Raw genomic sequence first — 21,045 nt, 5'->3', positions numbered from 1 at the left:
AAAATGGTAGCCCCAAGCCAGAACATCACCTAGGAGACCTGTAGTGACAGGAGAATCCCAAGGACAATCAATATTGAGCCTGTATCATAAGTCACGGGGACGTTGAATATCTATGTGCTACTGTATGGCCACGTCTTCTAACACTGCCACCAAAAAGTGAACACAAGACAATTGGAGATAAGTAAAGGTGAAAAATGGTAGCCCCAAGCCAGAATATCACCTAGGAGGCCTGTAGTGACAGGAGAATCCCAAGGACAATCAATATTGAGCTGTATCATAACTCAGTAGACATTGAATGTCTAAGTGCTATCACGTAGTCAAGAATTAAAATGATTGATCCTTATCTACCATGTTTGGTTACGTTGATCACATCTAACTAGAAAAACCTAGGCCTGGGCTATTTCCTGATGCACTCGCTCTGCATTTGCACTCGCTTTGCACATCTGCTTCCTTATCCGTTTCCTTATCCGGTATTTTCCGCACAACGCGCGCCTTAGCGCTCACGTTCCCACGCTCGCGCTTACCTTAGTGCGCTCTCTCGCGCTTTGCGCTCACTTCGCTTTTCTTCTTGCGCTTTCGCGCATCCATTGCACTACAAGGGTCTTTCTTTCATCTGGTTCTGTGTTCAGTAGCAGTCCCCTTTAGGGTCGAACATTCTTGCATTCTGCGAGTATAGCAGCTAGGCAGAGCCAAGACTCACTTATACTGGTTGAGCATTCTTAGATATTTCATATCAGCCCAGCCAGGTTGAGATCGCCTCAGTGCTATGATGTTACCCAAAAGGGTGATGACTCAAATGGTGGGAAAAAGACTGTTGAGCAAATCACTGTAAGTACAAGGGAACTGCTGGTGCACACTGCCTGTGCTCCATAGGAAGGTAAAAAGGCTTTATTAAGTGGCCAGAACCTTACAGTAAGGCCACTTTACTAACTTGGATATGTGGGAAGTATAGGTGTCAGAAAGTGCAATATAGATACTCAAACTCAGGTTACCGTGGTGTTTGTCCCTCGGGCAAAGTCACTTCAAGTTTAGCCTTTTAGCCGCTGGTTGAACCGCATCATGACGTAGACAACATATGGTTCGCTCTATAATTAAGGAACCAGTGCCGTCTTCCATCATTCCATTACAGTTTGACTGCGAGGTGTAGCTAAGGGACTTCACAGATGATAAAACCTCCTTTTTGGCGGGAAACTGATAACAGGTCCAGTATTATCAACATAAGTCATTCAAAGCATGCAATAAGGCTTGCGGACCAGCTAATAGCTATTAAGTAATGAATGCAGCGGCGCGTCACGACAGCAGCAGGACCGTGTCAAAATAGCAACGACACACATACAGATGAGAACTTCCGTGCGGTGAGTCATGTGGTTAAATCCAAGACACGGACCACTGAAACTCACGCAATGCTGGAGAAAAAAAGTGCCGCAGTCTCTAGTGTACCCGAAAAGATGGTACAGAACCCGGCGCCAGCGTCAGTGGGCATAGCAAAAATTGATGATGCAAAAATTGCAACAACGGCGAGGACAATTGCAAATGAGAACCGCATTGTGTGTGAGGATGTGATAATGGTTATGGGTATGCTTGAGTTTTAGGAGGAACTTACCCATTGTTGATCCACCAGAATCCCCTCGTGCCAAGTGAATGTCCAAGCTTTGAAAGCACCTGGAAATCTTCTTGCGTGGTCGTGCAGCATTGGAACAGATAATATTTGCAATGCCAGCAGATTGCAATGCACTTGCGGGTCTGTTGGCAATTTGGGGTGGAGCGATTGAAAATCCCTCCGCCAATTACATTCTGTCGACGAGTCTGGCCTCGTACTGGCTGATCACATGACTTGAGGTCATATTTGTATCATGATTCATAACGATGCTTCCACTTGATATTAGCAAGATCTGCTGTGTGAGTTTGGAAGCACGTACGTGCTGCAGTATCAAAACTGTTTTAGATTTTCGGCGAATCGAGTCGAGCAGAAGTATGCAATTTGGTAGCAAATGTGTGCCGCGTCTCGTCACGGTGCTGATGTCACAGTCACTCCTTCTCCCGAAAACAACTCCGTTGGTGGGCGTGTCCCAAGCGACATCGAAGAAGAGGACCAATCCTAGTGTAGTTCGACGACGACGAATTCCCAGCCTTTCTTTGCACCAGCCCAAGACATCCACCTCATCTCACCTCAAGCAGCCATCCCACTCGTCCTTTTCATCCTCAAACTCGTCTGAAGAAAGCGCCCGGATCTCACCCTTCTCCTTCCATCGGGGCCTCTACTTCCGATTATGTCTTCGCCTCCTCGTTCTCGTACATCTCGCAGTTCATCGTCATTACAGACGCGGACCAACACCCAGACCCAAACGCGCGCTCAGTCCGTACAAAATACCTCTAACGCGAATGGTACACAACGACCTCCCGGTACACCCCCACCCACGCCCAGGTACAGCCGCTGCCGAAACTCACGCTCGTCGATGTCTTTTGAGTCGTCAGGGGGTATCAGTCGTTTTTCTGGATTTGATAATATGACCCACCTGCATGGCAGGAATTTCCTTTCTGCACAGTGAGTCGCGTTTCTGCTTGTACATCGTATGGACGTTGGCACTCACGCGGGAATTATCAGTGGTTTGTAGAGTCGTCAGGAAAACATCGGTGGAGTTGGTTTGGGAAATGCTAGATACGCAAGGAGACCTATCACCACGCAGATCAACGTCCGTGACTGTTGCTCCTTTGTAGACGAGCCTGAGCCTTTAGATCGCAAATATGCGCACGGTTGACCTAAGAAAAATGCACCTAGGTCTTGACTTTTGGCTTTGATTGTTCCTGAACAATGTTCAACAGGATTTAGGTAGACACTTGAGGAGTGGGGATGGCTGCTTGAAAAGGAATTGAGAGGCAATCGTTGGGCATCAGAGTCGGTGCTTGCTCTCGTTTATGGATGTTTCGGGGACTGATTAATTACTGATTGGCAAATTGCAAATTCCCCACTTTGCCTGCCAAATTACTCCGAGATCGATCGGCCTCGCCAATTCGGACATCAACACCACTCCACCGTGACGAGATCGCACGCATTTCCTACCAAAATGCATACTTCTGCTTTGATTCGCCAAAATCGAAAATTGGAAGACGGCACTGGTTAAGTTAAACGCAAGACGGACTGATCTGACACTTGAAGAATGCCAGGGGAACGAGAACACAACCTTACTCCGAGATGTCGAGTGCTTTCAATGGTATACCCGAGTTGACAGCGGCTGATCGGAAACACGAATGTTCAATAGTTCTGCCAAATTGCTAATAGCCTTAGCTGGCAAAAACTGCTGGCATTGCAGATATTCATCTGTTTGAAGGCATAACCACGTATGCAAAAAGAATTTTCAAGAACCATGTTCAGCACATAAAAGCCAGCCGTCTTCCCATTATTTCCTACAGAATTAGCTGATCCTGTATCACACAAATCATAAACAATGCGTTTCATCCTCGTCGTCACCGCTGTTTTAGCATCATCAATCCCTGCCATGGCCACAGACTGTCCCCGTACTTGCTACACTGATGCACAGTGCGTGGCCTGCGGTTCGACGCTATGCGTGAGTATTAGTAGTTTTCCTGGCTTTGAACTTTGATAACATGCCAGTGACTCACCTGCACAGTACCCCGGCTTTGCCTTCTGCGTAGTGAGTCGTGTTTCTGCTTTCACATTTGTGCAATGTGGCCGTTGGCACTGACACGTGGGTTAGTCTAGTGATTTGTAGAGTTGATCAACGCGCCATCAGGACAGTATTGGTGGAGTTGGCGTAATTTTCGTTCGATTGGAAAATGTTAGATATGACGTGACACAAAAAGAATTCTATCATCAGTGAACGTTAACGAACCGATGAACAAATTAAATTATCATATCAACCTCCAACGATAGACCAGATATCTCGATTGTTCTCGTCTTGCCGCTTCTATTTACTTGTGGAGTTGAACAAACAACAGGGTCCCGCCTTTCACGATACAGTTCGCGCGGAACACCCCCAGAATGGCAATGTCTCATTCTCAAATGCCTCTGTCTTCATCTATCGTTCCCCTTCGAACTTGCATTTATCACCAAGTTCTTCTCGCGCAGTTGCAACTAGACTCACAGAAGTGAATCATGTTTCTGCTTTCACATCGGTGCAGTATCATGATGGCCATTGGCACTGACGCGTGAGTTACTAGAGTGGATTAATCGTACCATCAGGAAAACATCGGTAGAGTTGGCGTCTGGAAAGGCGCTCTGAGCAGATTAACATACCCACCATGAGCAGCTCGATTCATGCAGCGAGGTTGTTGCGGTTGCGGTTGTACTTGTGCTTGTCCATGCACATTGGCCGGCACCTAGGATGGAAATGGACCTAACTACAAATTGTCTAAATGCGCACGACGTCAAACAGTTGAAAACGCACCTGCCTGCGGCCGAGTCTTCCAGAACGCGTCGAATTCTTCGTCAGGATGCGGTATAGTTGCTCAAGTACTCTCCTCAGTCCGACCGTGAGCAATGTGAATGAGAATCTGTGTAGATGTTTGATTCTGCCGCAGAATCAAATATCTACACAGATTCTCAGCTTTAAGGCACCACTCCAACACGATCAAGAATTTACGAAGCACTTGGTGGATGGGGTGAGCGTTGAGGTTAAGTTAGTGGGAAGTTGACAAGATCCGTGCACCCAACCTGTCGAACACACCCAAAGAATTCATTCTCTGGAGTTGACCTTCCTTGTTGGATCCAGAGGCTGTTTATCGAGGCAAAAATATGAGAGCGGCCATAGTTCACGATCTTCATGTCCCCTAGTTGGCCATGTCCGACCAAACCCCAGCCAACGAGCGTATGCTCATCACCGAGAACGGCTCGCACATGAAGTACAACATGACGAGGTCCTGCAACAATGGACTCGACAATGGACTCACTTGGATTGATAGAGCGTCCCTCGATAGCAAGGTGATCAAACGAAACGACTACTGGAGTTGCTATGGTTTGTTTTGTGCCCACACCGAGTGCCCCAAAATCATTCGAACCCATCGAGACGACCACACATGGTCGGGAAGGCAATTTCAAAACAAGATATGATGTCTCCCAAGTGGCAGCAGACAACAGGTATGTCCTTGGGCGGTGTGAGTTATTACAAGGGCATAGCTGATCGGCGTGAATTCTGTCGACTGTCCCGTGTATTCAGGACCCAGCTACCCTTTGCGTCCGTCTTCACACCCCCAAAGCTCCCTTCGGCCGTCACCAAACTCCAACAATGCGAGTGTGGTTTGATCCAGTCGCAAGCTGCAAGATCCCGAGCGAAGCGTGCCCTCTGTGCAGCTTATGAAGCGGTACTTTTTGAAAGTATGTGAATCCTCGTCAGAACCAGTAAGGCTAGCTGAACGCGAACGTTGGAGCCAGCAGCTAGGAGACGTAGATATAGAGTCTGAGCTTCCATGGATGGGCACGATGTAAGACTTAATCGTGATCACTGAAAGAAACTGATCAATCAATTCGGAACGTGCACGTATATGGGTATGTTCCCGTTGTTAACCACTCCTTTGCTGTCCAGACTCCTGCAGGTAATCAGATGTTGTGGATCGAGCCGAATACAAACGCCATGAGGAGGCAGGTGTTACACGTGCACGTAACTTGGCTCATTTGGAGGACAAGCACTAGAAATTCCAGCGACTAGCAGTAAGTGTAGTATGTACTAGTAATTGATGCGCACTAGGCTCACCGTTTGGGAGCGGTGGCGGCAGTTGCCGCAGCAGTGGCACAGCATTTTCACAGTGATCATTGAGGCGGCCCCGCGGGAAAGAGTGACATTCGCCATAACCAACCTAGTTTGCCCCCTCCTGCGTTCCTTGATGCAAGACGCCCAGTCATGATGCTCACGGTGTTTGCATTTCAAACACAGTATAAGTGTAAGCTGGAAAACGGCATGGTCGCATGGGATATGGGAGTCGCGACTCTTATACCAAGACCAGCCAGAACTCCGACATTCACGACTCGTGAGCTGTAGCATATAGCTATAGGTGTGTTCTCAACTATTTATTCTTTACTCTTTGAATTCCATGTACGCACGTACAGCTATAGTGATACGATCTACATGCGAATTTCTTGCTATGATGTGGCGACTCCTGGACAACCACAACCACTGCCTCGCCGCATAATTCAGAATTGGATCGAGGCGCTCGCAGCTCACGGTGGGTATGGTGATTTTCTCGGAGCACCTTTCCCAGATATACGGCATCCCTCTAAGGAGTCTTAGAAGATAAGGATTCGGCGAAAATGTAAATGATTGTTGAGACGAGTCGAAAGTTAAAGTTGGGAGCTGTATACTAGGTGTGTTTGACTGCCATCGATCGATATCGTACGCACATATTCTTATATCCACGAACGTACATTTTACAGGCGCATATATTATAGGCAATCATGTGCCTGGCCTGCCGAGACGATCATCTCATCTTGCTGAGGAATCAATAAACTCGGATGCTCACGATGCGCCCGGAAGAGATCATGTAACGCAACCTGAACTTTTCCATCTATATAGTGCCTGCTTATCTAGATCGTGTCGAACGTTGTTAAAACAATCAAAGTCGACAGTCGGAGTAGGGAGCTGTACGGTATTCAGGACCTAGGTGTGTTTTTATTATGTCCATTCATGCGCATATATACTTATAATTGTAATTGTACAAGCCCGTCTACGTCACACTGGCAGTGTGAGCGTTACACGAATGGTTACAGCTTTACATTAAATATTGGTATGTTGAACAAGAATCTATCACGCTCACTTGCATACTTTGTAAAACTGGAAGACCGGAGGCAACAGTTATGTCGCCATCCTGTTTGTGTGGTTCTTGGTGAGGCGAAGGTCCCTGGCGTTCTTCAAGCGTCAGATCGATTCGTCTTGCGTCTAATTTTCCTCGCATGTATCAATAAACGTTCAATATTATGTCATGTGCGCAGATTTTCTATTCCCGATTACAAGCATCCCTGCTTCTGGCTGCGTTGCACGTCTCGAGATGTGCGTCTTGCATCCTGCGAGGTGCTCATCGCGGTGTCTGAACGACTCAAATGCAGTGGCCTCAATGCTATCAACTTCTGTCCATGTTATTTCTACCACGACGCAAGCCCCCAATGACAAGTTGGCAGAGTGTTTCGGCGGTTTACATCGTTGTGGGAGGCCTCCAGTAGGCTCCGCTAGCCTTCCCACCACAACATCATACCAGATACTCAAATGTTTTGGTGACTGTTTTGTTGTTGGCGCCTGTGTTGTGCGCTGATGCACTTGTTATCAGAAACGAAATATCAGACTCTGCGGTCTGTTGATGGTACCGGCTAGTGTGGATGATATTTCCACAACGTAAATTGCCGATATGAAGGTTTGTTTCAGTAGTTTACATCCTTATGAGAGGCTCGGTCGATCTAAGCAATGAAACCTGTCTCCTCACTGCAATGTCATATTGGATGTTATGATGATTGTCTATTCGTTAGCGCTTGTGTCATGCGAGTTGTTATCAGAAACAGACCAGGTACAATCGCCTCGCCTTCCTGATGTTCTTGCCATGTGATTCATACTATATACGTGTGCTGTGACTCACCATGTGTGTCCCAGATCACCTACTGTACAGTTCCCTTATCGCGATTGGTATCACTATCGTCACAAGCCGCGCCAGCAAGTACTCTATATATATAGTGGTGTACACTGGCACTATATGCATATGCATGGCAGGGCAACTTGGTCACAATGCGTCATTCATCATCGCATTTAGTGTAACCCTCCACTGTTCTCAGCATGTTTTTCACACTCATGTTAATGCAAATAGAGTTTGATTTTGACTTTTAATTTATATCACTAACATGGTGATGCTTATACCAGTGCAGTAGGGCGGCCGCCCGCTATGATCGGACACACTAATGGTGCGTTGGCTCTCGGATTGCTTATAGGGCCCGGAATCGGACGGACCATATAAATCGAGTAACTTCAATTTTTAGAGTGCATCGATGTGATGAAATTAAATTCGGTTCGAGCAGAGAAATGAAACTTTATCATCTGCTGTGACGTTGCAAATGGGGGTAAGTTCCAGTCCTCTGAGTAATCAGTAGAAGTAGTCGGCGTTGGTAGTTCTTACTCTTCGTCGACTGTTCAGCCAAGCTCGGCTCTTTTTGAGACGTGATTCTCCCCTTCAAAGGTGTGAATTCCATCACCTCTACGTCGGCGGCTCATCTCCAGAAAAGAACGAAGAATAGCGTGTTATAGCATAGAGTGCACAAGTGAATAGGTCTGGTTCGAGGATATGGAAATAGCTGATGGTACTTTAAAAGCAGCGAAGCAGCATTTGAAGTTAAGCCTGAGCGGTAATCTTCATGAAAGACGCGAAATATGCATCAAGGCCCCCAACGCGATCAAGTGGCGCGATGGCTCCAACATAGCCATCAGGACGAACAGCAACTAGAGCGCCCTCAGGTCCCACTCCATAATACTGAGTAACCTTCTCCCCCGAAGCTACCAGTGGGATCGGTATCATCGATAAACTACCCTAAGAGCATCCTCGATCAATATTATCGCAATTCACACAGATGAGCAAGTACGGACTTTGACCAATGAGAGCGAAGAAGCGTAGGGGAGTCCGCAAGAAATTGAATGTTTCCTTCCGGCCTTTGCTGATCGTGATGATGTCAAATCGTGAGTTCCCAGGCGTCGAGTAACGCTTCAGAAAGCTCTCGGGTTTCTGCATGTCCGTGACCATCGACTCAACCCTCGCTTGCTGAAGCGGATCGCTGAATTCACCAGGTGAAGACAAGTAACTTGAAGAGGAAGTCCGAAGGAAGAAGGTCCTGGAGCTCGAATGGACATGCGTCTGCTGCACGCATGAATTTGTATGGAGGGACACGTTTACCGAGGACGAGACCACTAGCCAGCTCCTGGTTTCTGTCATTTACTGTGCAATTGAAGGTTGATAATGTATCCCGACGCCACTGGTGAAGTCTGTTTGGAAAGTCCTGCAAACTCGCAGGATTAGTGCAAAGGACAAGACTGTTGGTAGCATAATCTCACTTCAAGACATGTTCGGGCGAAACCCCATCGCTGTTCTGCTCAGTCAAGGGCTTGCCACAGCAAAGGGTGGACCACAGTTTTATCCCACGCGATCAGGTCTAATGCGAATTTACGGCGCTCTGATTCGTACTACCAGCGGGGCGTGAGCAAGTAGTCAAATAGTTCTACAAGAACTTGCCGTTGACAAAAGGGCCATGTCCGCCCACCCACGAACAACCTAGGGCAATTTTCCAAGCTGAGAAAGTGCTTTAGCTTGATCGTGACGACAGGAAAAGAAGACATACCTAGATTATGGCTATCGTTGATAGCTGCGTTCATCCCTTGTCCTGAAAGTTCCATTGTAACCAGACCAGGGGAAGGGACCAGATGTAAGACACTTGCCTGCTTTCGGAGAGTGTGTGTGGCAAGCATCGCCAGCGATAAATACTCGATTTTTGATGGAAAACTGTGAGGCTACTCGTTGTCCAACTTGAGCAAAAATGTTGAACAAACAAGAATTCATAGCAAGTAGGAAGATGCATACCGCTATATATTGTCCACCACACAAATTCACTCTTCCGGATAAGCTTGTAAGGTTCAAGCGATTTTTGGGCAGTCTAAGGAGAATGTTGATGACTGCCGATCATATAATGGGTGCTGCTTACTTCAAGAATCTGCTCTGGACCCACTTTTTCCTTGTCTGGCCTGCCTGTCACTGGATTGATAAAATCTTTGTCCTCCAGTTGTACATATATGCGAGTTCGATCTTGTTCTCGAGGTATGACAAAAACTGAGCCATGGTTAGAACGTATGAGGGTCTTGTTCCTAATATCCGGGAAGTCAGTGTCAGGCGCGACCATGTCCACAACACCCCAGATGGAATCTATCGATAGAGACTGAGCTCGCTGACAATTCCAAGTAACCAACATACTCACCAGACTGTTCTCCATCCATCGTAACATCGAATTGTTTGCGGATCCATGAGTGAGCGCCTGTCAAGGAAAATGATTATAATCGCTAGATCGACATCTTCGGAACGCACCATCACCACCGACAACAAATTTAGCGTGGACAATTTCTTCTTGTGGTTCATCCTTAGATTTAGTCTAGTCTTTGGAGCACAACGCGAACCGGATATGACGTAGGATCAGTCAGCTCGTTTTCATCCTTGGAGAGCTCTATCGAAGTTGGTATCGTCGATAGCTTCAACCTCAACACCGAGCGGTGTCATGGAATCTAAGAAAATGTCTTGAATGGCTCCTTGATTGAGCGCAAGCTTGATCTCGTTCAGCCAATATAATTTCTGTTCAATTATGAACACACCTCGAATGGGTATCTGACAGACGGTGCTGTCACGTCTGATGTTCTGTTCGTAAACTAATGGCAGAAATTCGGTGAATATCCTTCGTTGATAGCGGAATTTACGGACCTCAATACCGCCAGTCGAAGAAGGATTGTAGAAGGCCTAAGATGCAATGAGTTATATATTCTGCAAGCCCGTCTTGAAAGGCATACCGCTAGATGGAGTTGGCAAGACTCCCTTAGAAAGCGCTCTGCAAGTCCATAACTCTATGTCCAGCTTGTCAATACCGAGTCTTGGTCAGTAAGGAAGTATTTTCACCTGCAAAAGTTCAGTAGTGCGAGGTGAAATTCCATCACCCCGACCAGTGGTTACTTTGGAAGCCCTAACGGATAGTTAAGTTACAAGCAGGAATGAAAGGGATCGACTCATTGACCTTTGATCGACAATCCGAACATCCACTCTCGCATTTGCCAGAGCATTCGCGCACATGAGCCCAGCAGGGCCAGCGCCAATAATGAGAACATCGACTTCAGAGTGGCGTACGAACGGAGCAGGCATTGTGAAATAACTAGTATAAGTTAGTAATGGGGGGAAATGCAGAGGAGTATGTCTTGATACAGGGGGTGCAGGTCCACAATCCTCAAGAGAGCATTCTTAAGGACGGCACTGAGTGCCCCTCACGGTGGCCGGTAGTTCTGATAACACCGTTTGACTTCAATATTAATAGAACATGAAAACTGACGCCACTAAAGTGACATCATGATGATGCGGTAGTGCTGTGATTTCGCTCGTTTGGAGGACAGGCACTGGGAGCCTCCGGTTTATATGCAAGTCGGGGAAGTGAAGGCTAACTTATCAATGCATCAGCGACCAACACAAACGTTGAATGCGATCCTCCAGACGGCGGCAAAGCGAAAAAAACAGCTTCACAGACAGCTCCTGCGTATTGATGGATTGTTCCCTCATGTTGAGGCATTGCCTCGGGTCGTCAAGGTCGAATACCGTGAACAGCGCGGGAGCCAGCGCTAATCATATGATCTGATAGACCAAAAAAACGAGCGAATGAACAATAAGATAAATAGGACAGGCCGGTTACAGCTACCTTCATATCGATAGACCAGAATCCATTTTTGTTCATTCAACACTTTTCTTTACTTGTGGAGCTGGATAAACAAAAGGTACCTGCCTGTTCAGATACTTCGTCGGGTGAGATACCCCAGAATGGCATGGGACTGCGCAACTTTCTCTGTCTTTGGACACCATTCTCACCATGGTTAGAAACTGCCGTCATATTCCAGCAGCCATAAAGCAACAATGTGTCACTATGTCTGCCCAAATGCCATCCAAGGCCATAGCGCAAGTCACTAACATAAGCCACTGAACTTTCTTTGGCTCTCTCGTCTCACAGGCTCTGTTGTCAGAAGGCCGAGAAGGCGAGAAAGCCGTCGATGACCAGGTTGCTAACCCTGAGTGGAGCATGTTGAAACCTGCAAGTACTAATGCTGAGCTCATGCTGGCATGATCAGTAACAGAGACGATGTTAAACATACCATGATGAGTCGGTGATAAATAGTCATACTAGCAGTGAACACAGAGGGGTGTCAGACGCAACGTCAAACGCCGAACAGTGTACCGTATCATAGAAGTTGCACAGCCCAGTACCATTCTGGGATATCTCGCCCAACCAAGTATCGTGATAGGCAGGACCCTTTTGTTTGTCGAGCTCCACCAGTAAACAAAAGCGGTGAATAGATTCCGGTCTATCGATATGAAGGTAGCTGTAATATGACCGGTGACATACAAACCCCGAACTGCGGGCAACCTAAATATAGTCGTACGGCTAAATATATACTTGGATGACCTACCGGTTATATCCAAGGATTTTTTTCCTACTGCTGAGTGCTGCGGAAATCGCTGAAGCGCTGCAGTATAGGTAAACGCCCCTACTTAGTAAGAAACATCGTATTAGCATCACTGTTACTAGTTAGTAACGGTTATGGTGACACAGAGGTGATATACACAGAGACTTAGAAACAGTCTCACATGATCGTGCGAATAAAACACTATTTTAAGACAGGAATGCATTTTCACCAAACAATTTGATCGATGAGGTTTTTCGACGATGAAACAACAAAACCCACTACTGCCGTAGCGGGAGTAACATCTCAAAGACTGGTTACGAGTCTAGAAGCTTTGGACATGCCATGCATGCCCCCAAACGGACGGTGACATCAACGCCACCTCACCCTCACAAGACCGCACACATTTCATACCAAAATGTTGCCAAAATGCATACTTCTGCTTTGATTTCGATTCGCCGAAAATCGAAAATTGGAACAGCACTGATTAAGTGAAATGCAAGACGGACCGATCTGTCGCCTGATGAATGTCAAGGGTCATCGCCCCAACAGGAACACAACCTTGCTGCGAGATCATGTTGAGTGCTATTGGTCCTGAGTCGACAGCTGATTGGAAACATGAATGTTCAGTAGTTCCACACCAAATTACTAATAGACCTTATAGCTGGCAAGAACTGCTGGCATTGCAGAAATGAATGCACAACTACGTAGGTAAGAAGAATTTCAAAAACCAATGTCCAGCGCATAAAAGCCAGCCGTCTTCCCAATATTTCCTTCAGAATCATTTGATCCCACATCACACAAGTCATTAACAATGCGGTTCGTCCTCGCCGTCATTGCTGCTTTAGCATCATCAATCTTTGCCATGCCCGCTGACGTGACTGGCGCCTGGCCCCCTAAATGTCCTACTTTTTGCTCCACTGATGAAGATTGCAAGGACTGCTGTATGCCATGCGTGAGCACAGTAGTTTTCCTGGGTTCGAACTTTGATGACATGCTAGTCACCTGCATAGAACCCCATTAGGAACATCTGCACGTGAGTCGTGTTTCTGCTTTCACATAGGTGCAGTAAGGCCGTTGGCACTGACGCGTGAGTTACTAGTGATTTGGACAGTTGATCAACGCGCCGTCAGGAAATATTGGTGTATTTGGCGTAATTTTCGTTTTTAGAAATGTTAGATGTGACGTGTAAGGACACAAAGAATCGCGTGTTGATCAGTACACGGCGCAGTGTCAGTGACTGTTGCTCCTGCTGAATCACCGTGGACGGGCTTGTAGATTGTACAATCATATGGAAACATGGATATTCAGTAGTTCCACATCACATCTACAACATCTATAAGCACGAGATCCCGCGTCCACCACGTCATGCTGTGTTGTTGCGCATCCATGCTCCCTCTTCTTTTGCAGCTCTTTGCTCAGCACCATATATGGCGACCTCTGCTTCATTTCACGGCGTTGTCGGTCTTCAAAACGGAAGCAGCCTTGCAGGTATCAGGTTGATAAAAAGAATTTCTGGCGCTATGACAGATTCAATATCAACAATCATACCTATAAAAGACCGAAGGCGAGTCCTTGTTACTAATAGACCTTAGCTGGCAATGACTGCTGGCATTGCAGAATTGAATCTGTCTGAATGCACAACCACGTACGCAAGAATTTCAAAAACCAATGTTCAGCATATAAAAGCCAGCCGTCTTCCTAATATTTCATTCAGAATCATCTTATCCCACATCACACAAGTCATTAACGATGCGTTTCGTCCTCGCCGTCATTGCTGCTTTAGCATCATCAATCTTTGCCATACCCTCTGACATGACTGGCGCCACTGAATGTCCTGATGTTTGCTACACTGACGCAGATTGCAAGAGCTGCTCTGACTTGCCATGCGTGAGTACAATAGTTTTCCTGGGTTCGAACTTTAATGACACGCCAGTGACTCACCTGCATAGGACACTTTTTGGAACATCTGCGGATGAGCCGTGTCTCTGTTTTCACATCAGTGCAGACTGCTAACCCGATAAGGGTTTTATAGCTTTGGTTATGTGAAGAGGTTAAATGGATCTGCGATTTTGGAAAGGTTAGGGTTAATGTATAGGGTTAATGTACTAGGAGTTAATTGGGTAACAAACTTTTCATTGTTACCATTGCGGACCTGGTTCGTGTGACCCTCTCCATGTATATTGGCTTGGATTTTTCGCATCACTGTCGATTTTCAATACCGTCAAATTCTCATTTTCTCTTCCCGCACATGTGGAAATATTAGGTTCACTGGAAAGTCGAAAACAGAAGATGACGAAAATGGCCGAAAACGCTACTGTGAACGTACCTACTAAGTAGAGTAGTACGTATCAACTAGTGCAGCACATCATTCAGTCGAACAACCGTAAATTCACGCTCGATGCTAGGTATGGAAATTGACAAGGAATCAAAGAATCAAACGGTACACTCGATGTTGCGGCAATAAAATTATAGCTAAAAGTCCTGATGTTAGCAACTGCGAGGATGGATGGTGAAGACTAAGAACTCACGCATCTCGGCAACTCGACCGGTGTGTCCCATGTGCCATGCGGCTCAAATCAAGCTCGGGATATCCTCTGGGTATCATCAATGAAGTCCAAGGAGTATAAAATGCATGTCGGGAAGCGGGAAGCTCCCAGAAAAGGAGCCGATGATTGGGTCCCATGACCCATCCATCAACCTGCGGCAAGAAAGGGGTTGAATTAGAATTATGATGAGAAGTAGGTTCAAGCAAGTCAGCGGAGTTGGGCAGAGCGTGTTCCAGGCTGGACGAGAAGGAAATGAGGTGATTGTTACAAGTGTTGGTTGGCATGGCACAGCGTTCTTGGGTATGAGGTACGGTACTTCGATGCAGCGAAATGTGGAAGAATCTGCCTCTCTGAGCACCGGGGATGGCTGCACTGTCACTGCATTCCACAGCCGCAGTCTTGTCCAAAGAACAACTTGAAGACGCGATGCGAATACCATCCGGTGAGAACGACACTGACGAAACCTCTCTAATGTGCCCCTTGAAGGGTTCACCCAATGGCTGTCCCGTGGCTCCATCCTACAGACGCACAGTCTTATCCGCCGAACTAGACACGATGTGAGTCCCATCCAGTGAGAACGCAATTGATCGAACCCAACTAGTGTGCGCACTGATTACGGTCTGAACAACCATCTAGTTCAAATCATGGCCGGATGCCAGACGAAGGTTATTCGGAAACATTGCCATGAATTTGGTAGCCATGACGGAGTCGACAGGCGAGAGTGGGAGCGCTGATAAATACAGATGCAGCGTGCTGTGCAAAATCATGCCGCCAAACACTTGGACGAATCTTTGTACATCCATTGTCGTGGTCCACAAATCTTCGTATCCAGAATGGCCCTGTATTGATTTATGAGCTTCCATCTGACACTGCCTCGTAAGCATGTGCTCACCATCAGCCACTTTGCAATGAGTGGAAGTATAATAATCGCACCCCTGATTGCATTGAGAAGTCCGAGTGCTTCGATCCAGAAGAACAGTCGCTCGTTGTCGAAGAATGATCTAATCGCCTTTGCAAACTCATTGTTGAAGTCCGTTGTTTGAACATGCATAGCCCAAAATCAATTTCTTCAATGGTTTCATGAGAAGCCTCTCCTACTGGAAAATATCCTTCAAGTTCTTGAGTGAAGTGGAATCTTCGACCGCATCCGTGAATGCTCGTCTCATCTCTGGATCATGATCAGCTAGGTCACGAGCGATGGTGGAGAAACTTTTTTCGTGACGTTTCTCGGCCTTATCGAAGCAGAACCACTTGGCAATTGTATGAGCGATGGCCGATTTGCCCGTGCCTGCAGGGCCAGATAGCCACAGTACACGTTTAGTAGGATCTCCACTGCCATTGATCCAATCCGCAATCTAGGAGAGAATCTCTGTGGGCGTCCCTGGTAGGCACTGTTTCATGGTATTTAGTCCTGCGCCCTTTGCATAAGCGATATCCCCGAGATCCAGGGTATCGCCTGAAACGGTGTGCGTGAATGTAAAGACAGCAGCGTGTCAGAATCCTTACCCGTAGGTTGGACGAACACGATCACGTCCCAATCAACTTGGTCCCGGAATTGTTGTACAAGGCCGTCCAAAGTGTCGCTGTACTTTTTGATGATGCCATCGGTTTCGGAGAGAAAATTTTTGCTAACTCGCTTCCCTACGATAATAGTATAAGATTCATATTCGAAGTACGATAGCTTGATGACTCGCAAAAGTTCTTTGTCTCCGAGTAGTTCCTGATGAAACGAGCACACTCACGAGTCTGCTGTATGATCTTTCCAACGATTCCGCGCATCGATTCAATTTTGCCAAGGCTGTCATCTTGAGTCATGAAGCGGTAAATTTCAGCTAACTTCTTGAGAAGACTATAGATCGATTCGTCACGCTCTGCTTGAGCGATTATAATCTGCATGGAATTATGACTTCTGAGTAAGAGACCGGATTCCGGGAGAAACAGGACGTAAATATTGGATGCGGCAGACAGCACACCCAGCGCTATCTTTGTGTACGGATGTACCTACACAACTTGATTAGTTTGCTTCCAATCAACAAGAATGACTATACATCCACGATCTTCTCAAGGACAGCATTGCTAATCTTTAAGGGTTGGAGATACGTCGTCTCGAAATTATCCACAGCAGCGAGACCCGCTGGAGCATTATTGGCGGCGGATGCCATAGAGGTCGCATGTTCCCCGAGTAGTCTCGTGCTTTCCATACCGTCACAGGCACCCTGAAGTATAGCGTCGACTAATTGGTGATTAGGTCCTTCCTCCTCGCCAGAATGAGCAGCCTGAGCCTATGGGACCGCCAAAATTAGAGAGGAAAGTCAAGGTATTCGACGAAAATACCTGTGAAGCAGGCTCTCCAGACAGCCCTTGGTTCATGGAGTCGCTGGGAATCTCAAGTGTGGTGGGACGCCTGTTGTCGTTGGAGGGATGGAGATGCACGGTGTCCTGGGCGCCTCTAATAAAACCGAAGGACTAGGACAGCAAGTTCAAGTACTTACCTCGACTTTCTGGCTCGAAAAAGCCCCCTCGATTTCAACGTTCTGGACCGTAGTGGTGCGGTTGCGTGTTTGCTTGAAGCGTTTCTGCACGATCTCAGTCATATTCAGGACAATTAGTATTCACGTCTACGCACAGGAAGTTTTTTGGTTAATCCATTCTTCACTTTCCGCATGAACTGACAGATTCCTCTACGAGGTCGGTTCTAGACGAAGAATGCACAAGGACAGAGATGGATCTCGGAGACCACATACCGAGTTTTCAGCAACATCTGCCCGGCTGGATCTGGAGGTTCTTGGAGGAGGATCTGGCCTATAGTTTTCACTCATCGCGAGTGGCCGTGGATTTGAATCAGTGTGAACAACGGTGGGGAACAATGAGAAGAGTGTGAGAGGGGAATGGGAGTCTCATCCTTTGGCAGAACTCCGAAGGACATTAGAAGCATGGCCAAGACGTTAACTTCAAGCGCTACTCAAGCCGCGCAATTCGCGTCGGTTCAGTGCAATGAAGGGAGACACAACGTCGAGAGAGCTCGGTCTACTCCAGAGTCGAATTATACAGCAGCCCCTTCAAGTTATGTCTGGCGTTGTTAAAGTTCACTTGAAGTTGGCCCCAGCGAGTCTTCGTGTTAATGTCGAGCCGTTTAAAGTGCCGTTCCAGCTGTTCAACTTCGAGAACACGACAAGACCGATGCATTGGATGAGACATTGACGGTGCTGATATTTGTAAGAGGCGGTTCCGCTGCAAGTGATGATATCATATAGAGCTTCACACTGCAGCGGAAGCAGAACACAGAAAAGGCGTGACAAATTTGGCATGAAAAATAGACAACTATTCTTAGACTCATCAGGTACGTCAACTTACATAACATCTCAAAGACGTAGTGGTAAGACTGGTTACGAGTCTATTGCCATGATGCCATGCATGCCCCGCCATCTCACCCTCACGAGACCGCACACAAAATGCATACTTCTTTTTCTTTTTTGATTCGCCGAAAATCGAAAATTGGAAAACAGCACTGGTTAAGTTAAATGCAAGACGGACCGAGCTGACGCCTGACGCCTGATGAATGCCAGGGGCCATCGCCTCAACAGGAACACAACCTTGCTGCGAGATCATGTTGAGTGCTTTTTGTCCTGAGTCGACAGCTGATTGGAAACATGAATGTTCAGTAGTTCCACGCCAAATTACTAATAGACCTTATAGCTGGCAAGAACCGCTGGCATTGCAGAAATGAATGCACAACTACGTAGGTAAGAAGAATTCCCAAAACCAATATTCAGCGCATAAAAGCCAGCCGTCTTCCTAATCCCACATCACACAAGTCATTAACAATGTGGTTCGTCCTCGCCGTCATTGCTGCTTTAGCATCATCAATCTTTGCCATGCCCGCTGACATGACTGGCACCTGGCCCCCTAAATGTCCTACTTTTTGCTCCGCTGATGAAGATTGCAAGGACTGCTGTATGCCATGCGTGAGTACAGTAGTTTTCCTGGGTTCGAACTTTGATGACATGCTAGTCACCTGCATAGAACCCCGTTTCGAACATCTGCACGTGAGTCGTGTTTCTGCTTTCACATAGGTGCAGTATGATCAACGCGCCGTCAGGAAAACATTGGTGTATTTGGTGTAATTTTCGTTTTTAGAAATGCTAGATGTGACGCGTGAGGACACGATGTCACGAAAAGAATCGCGTGTTGATCAGTACACGGCGCAGTGTCAGTGACTGTTGCTCCTGCTGAATCACCGTATACGGGCTCGTAGACTGTACAGTTATATGGAAACACGGATATCCAGTAGTTCCGCACCACATTGCCAATAGACCTGAGCTGGCAAGAACTGGTGGCATTGCAGAAATGAATCTGTCTGAATGCACAACCACGTACGCAAGAATTTCAAAAACCAATGTTCAGCACATACGTCTTCCTAATATTTCCTTCAGAATCATCTTATCCCACATCACACAAGTCATTAACGATGCGTTCGTCCTCGCCGTCATTGCTGTTTTAGCATCATCAATCTTTGCCATACCCGCTGACATGACTGGCGCCACTAAATGTCCTGATGTTTGCTACACTGACGCAGATTGCAAGTGCTGCTCTAACTTGCCATGCGTGAGTACAGTAGTTTTCCTGGGTTCGAACTTTAATGACATCCCAGTGACTCACCTGCATAGGACACTTTTTGGAACGTCTGTGGCCACTTTCAGCCACCAATCTTTCAGCCAGTCTCAGATGTGTAGGAATCAGGTGGAAGCATCGAGGAGTTAAAGGGAAGAAAATAATGGACCACGTATCAGCTAGTCAGCATCTGTGAGAATGGATTTCATTATGACGCCATTGTTCTGAGTGTGTCGGATTGCCCTCGATACCATAACTGATCAGATTTGTTTGGTGTTGTTTTGAATCTGCATGTCACGCTACATTGTAGGTGACCGTGCTCCGCACGGTAATACTCGTCGTCCTCGACAGTCTTGTCTTCAAAGCTTCCAGAATGTATCCCACCATCCCCGATCGGGCAGTTGGTGCTTCCCAGTGCTAGCTGGCAAGAACTGCTGGCATTGCAGGAATGGATCTATTTGAATGCACAACGGTCAACCACGTACTACTAGGGTACCGCACGGGTAACACCGAGGGTCGGAAAGTTGACACCGCACCCGCACCCGCCAACACCGTACCCTTCACGGGTACGGGTACACACCGACCCGTCAATGTCGCGGTTTATGGAAAACACCGCGGTGTCTCTGAACACCGCGGGTACATTACCAAGAAGAGTGTATTAAGTATTAACAACAATGAAATAAAATAGTACTACTTTTCCTTGTCATTCTCCTCTGCTTCGACTTCATTTCGCTTCCGTTTTTGAGTCCTGACAGCGGCTAAAAGGTCCTCCATCACCAGAAGATCACTTCTGCCCCACGCTCCGAGGCAGAGAAAGGCACGAATTGTTGATGGTGCGAGTCGGTTGCGAGTAAAATGAAGGAGCTGCCGGCCCTGCGAGAAGACACGTTCAACCGCAGTTGATGTTGCTGAGCAAGATATAAGTATTGATTGATTGAAAGAGGATTCGAAGGAGACATACCTGGGACAGAGAGATAGTCGAGTGCCATCCGATGCAGCATTGGATAAGCACGGCAGTTGTTTTGCCACCATGCGAGTGGGTCCTTGGTTTTCACAGTTGGTAATCGAAGAAACTCATCCAACTCGCTACTAGTAGTACGAGACATGGAACCAAGTGAGTAGTCACCAAAGTCATCCTTTGTTATCGTCAGTGGCAAGTGAATCAGTACTTGATCGCGTAAGATCAACGGTGTCTGTGGGGCTCGATCGAGAAGACCGAGACACAAATGACTGCTTGACCTTCTTCAAGGGGCGGGCCAGAGCCTTAGCACCCTTTGCAACAGCCTTTTTGAGTGACCTGGCCTTCTCGGAGATGGACGACGAGATAGACTTAGATGATGAGTGTGACTGGGTAGACGAAGCATCAGATGCCTTCTTTGTGAGCTTAGTTTTCATGGGGAGACGACTCAGTGGACTTACTGGTCTCGAGTTTTTGCCTTGGCTTTATGGTAGTGACTCGAGCTTCTCTGCAACGAAGTGTCAGCTCAATAAATTGCTAGAATGATTCACGGGGGTACAAAAGACATGACAGAAATCAGTATAGCATTCACTTGTGATCCTCAAGCTCTCAGAGGAAGGAAAAACAGAGAATCAAACACGGTGTTCAATGGCTGTCGCGCGCCTGGTTCCCGATTTGGTATATTATACCCGCCAAACACCGTCAAACCCGCGGTGAATGGCCACGGTATGCTCAAGGGTACGACTATCCTACT

At 47.0% G+C, this 21,045-nt stretch overlaps 5 protein-coding genes across 5 annotated transcripts; 2 read left to right on the top strand and 3 right to left on the bottom strand.

Annotated features, from left to right (window-relative positions):
* Positions 1-1,403: 1,403 nt before the first annotated feature.
* On the top strand, positions 1,404-2,927 carry DFJ58DRAFT_890762 (uncharacterized protein; the record flags this gene model as incomplete). The annotated part of the gene is made up of 7 exons (XM_041394737.1): positions 1,404-1,575; positions 1,691-1,741; positions 1,887-1,899; positions 1,929-2,058; positions 2,219-2,356; positions 2,528-2,545; positions 2,616-2,927. The coding sequence occupies 7 exons, from the start codon at positions 1,404-1,406 to the stop codon at positions 2,757-2,759; spliced, it is 666 nt and encodes a 221-aa protein (XP_041242071.1). The 3' UTR covers positions 2,760-2,927.
* A 1,859-nt stretch (positions 2,928-4,786) lies between these two features.
* Positions 4,787-5,020, bottom strand: DFJ58DRAFT_641634 (uncharacterized protein; the record flags this gene model as incomplete). The annotated part of the gene is made up of 1 exon (XM_041381358.1): positions 4,787-5,020. A coding segment is annotated over one exon (234 nt), but the record flags the coding sequence as incomplete, so codon positions are not given.
* Positions 5,021-8,319: 3,299 nt separating this feature from the next.
* On the bottom strand, positions 8,320-10,872 carry DFJ58DRAFT_717100 (FAD binding domain-containing protein; the record flags this gene model as incomplete). The annotated part of the gene is made up of 20 exons (XM_041384320.1): positions 8,320-8,480; positions 8,571-8,734; positions 8,766-8,888; positions 8,918-8,977; positions 9,033-9,082; positions 9,108-9,161; positions 9,211-9,249; positions 9,300-9,358; positions 9,414-9,500; positions 9,556-9,628; positions 9,677-9,894; positions 9,947-10,003; positions 10,054-10,105; positions 10,134-10,187; positions 10,222-10,287; positions 10,335-10,388; positions 10,441-10,476; positions 10,527-10,580; positions 10,633-10,696; positions 10,748-10,872. 20 exons carry the CDS (start codon positions 10,870-10,872, stop codon positions 8,320-8,322), a joined length of 1,650 nt encoding a protein of 549 aa, XP_041242069.1.
* Positions 10,873-12,987: 2,115 nt separating this feature from the next.
* Positions 12,988-13,459, top strand: DFJ58DRAFT_796579 (uncharacterized protein; the record flags this gene model as incomplete). The annotated part of the gene is given in 2 exon segments (XM_041390587.1): positions 12,988-13,189; positions 13,204-13,459. Coding segments are annotated over 2 exon segments (320 nt in total), but the record flags the coding sequence as incomplete, so codon positions are not given.
* A 2,618-nt stretch (positions 13,460-16,077) lies between these two features.
* DFJ58DRAFT_746859 (uncharacterized protein) lies at positions 16,078-18,003 on the bottom strand (the record flags this gene model as incomplete). The annotated part of the gene is made up of 8 exons (XM_041387492.1): positions 17,467-18,003; positions 17,349-17,417; positions 17,215-17,298; positions 17,057-17,161; positions 16,771-17,004; positions 16,465-16,723; positions 16,229-16,363; positions 16,078-16,178 (listed from the first exon to the last, which is right to left on the bottom strand). Exons 1-8 carry the CDS (start codon positions 17,539-17,541, stop codon positions 16,078-16,080), a joined length of 1,062 nt encoding a protein of 353 aa, XP_041242067.1. The 5' UTR covers positions 17,542-18,003.
* Between the last annotated feature and the right edge of the window lie 3,042 nt (positions 18,004-21,045).

This window comes from Suillus subalutaceus (assembly GCF_016647625.1).
Source record: "Suillus subalutaceus strain FC151 chromosome Unknown DFJ58scaffold_80, whole genome shotgun sequence".
Classification (NCBI taxonomy): domain Eukaryota; kingdom Fungi; phylum Basidiomycota; class Agaricomycetes; order Boletales; family Suillaceae; genus Suillus; species Suillus subalutaceus.
The sequence above is the reverse complement of the archived record's forward strand: the minus strand, read 5'-3'. Positions and strand labels throughout refer to the sequence as shown.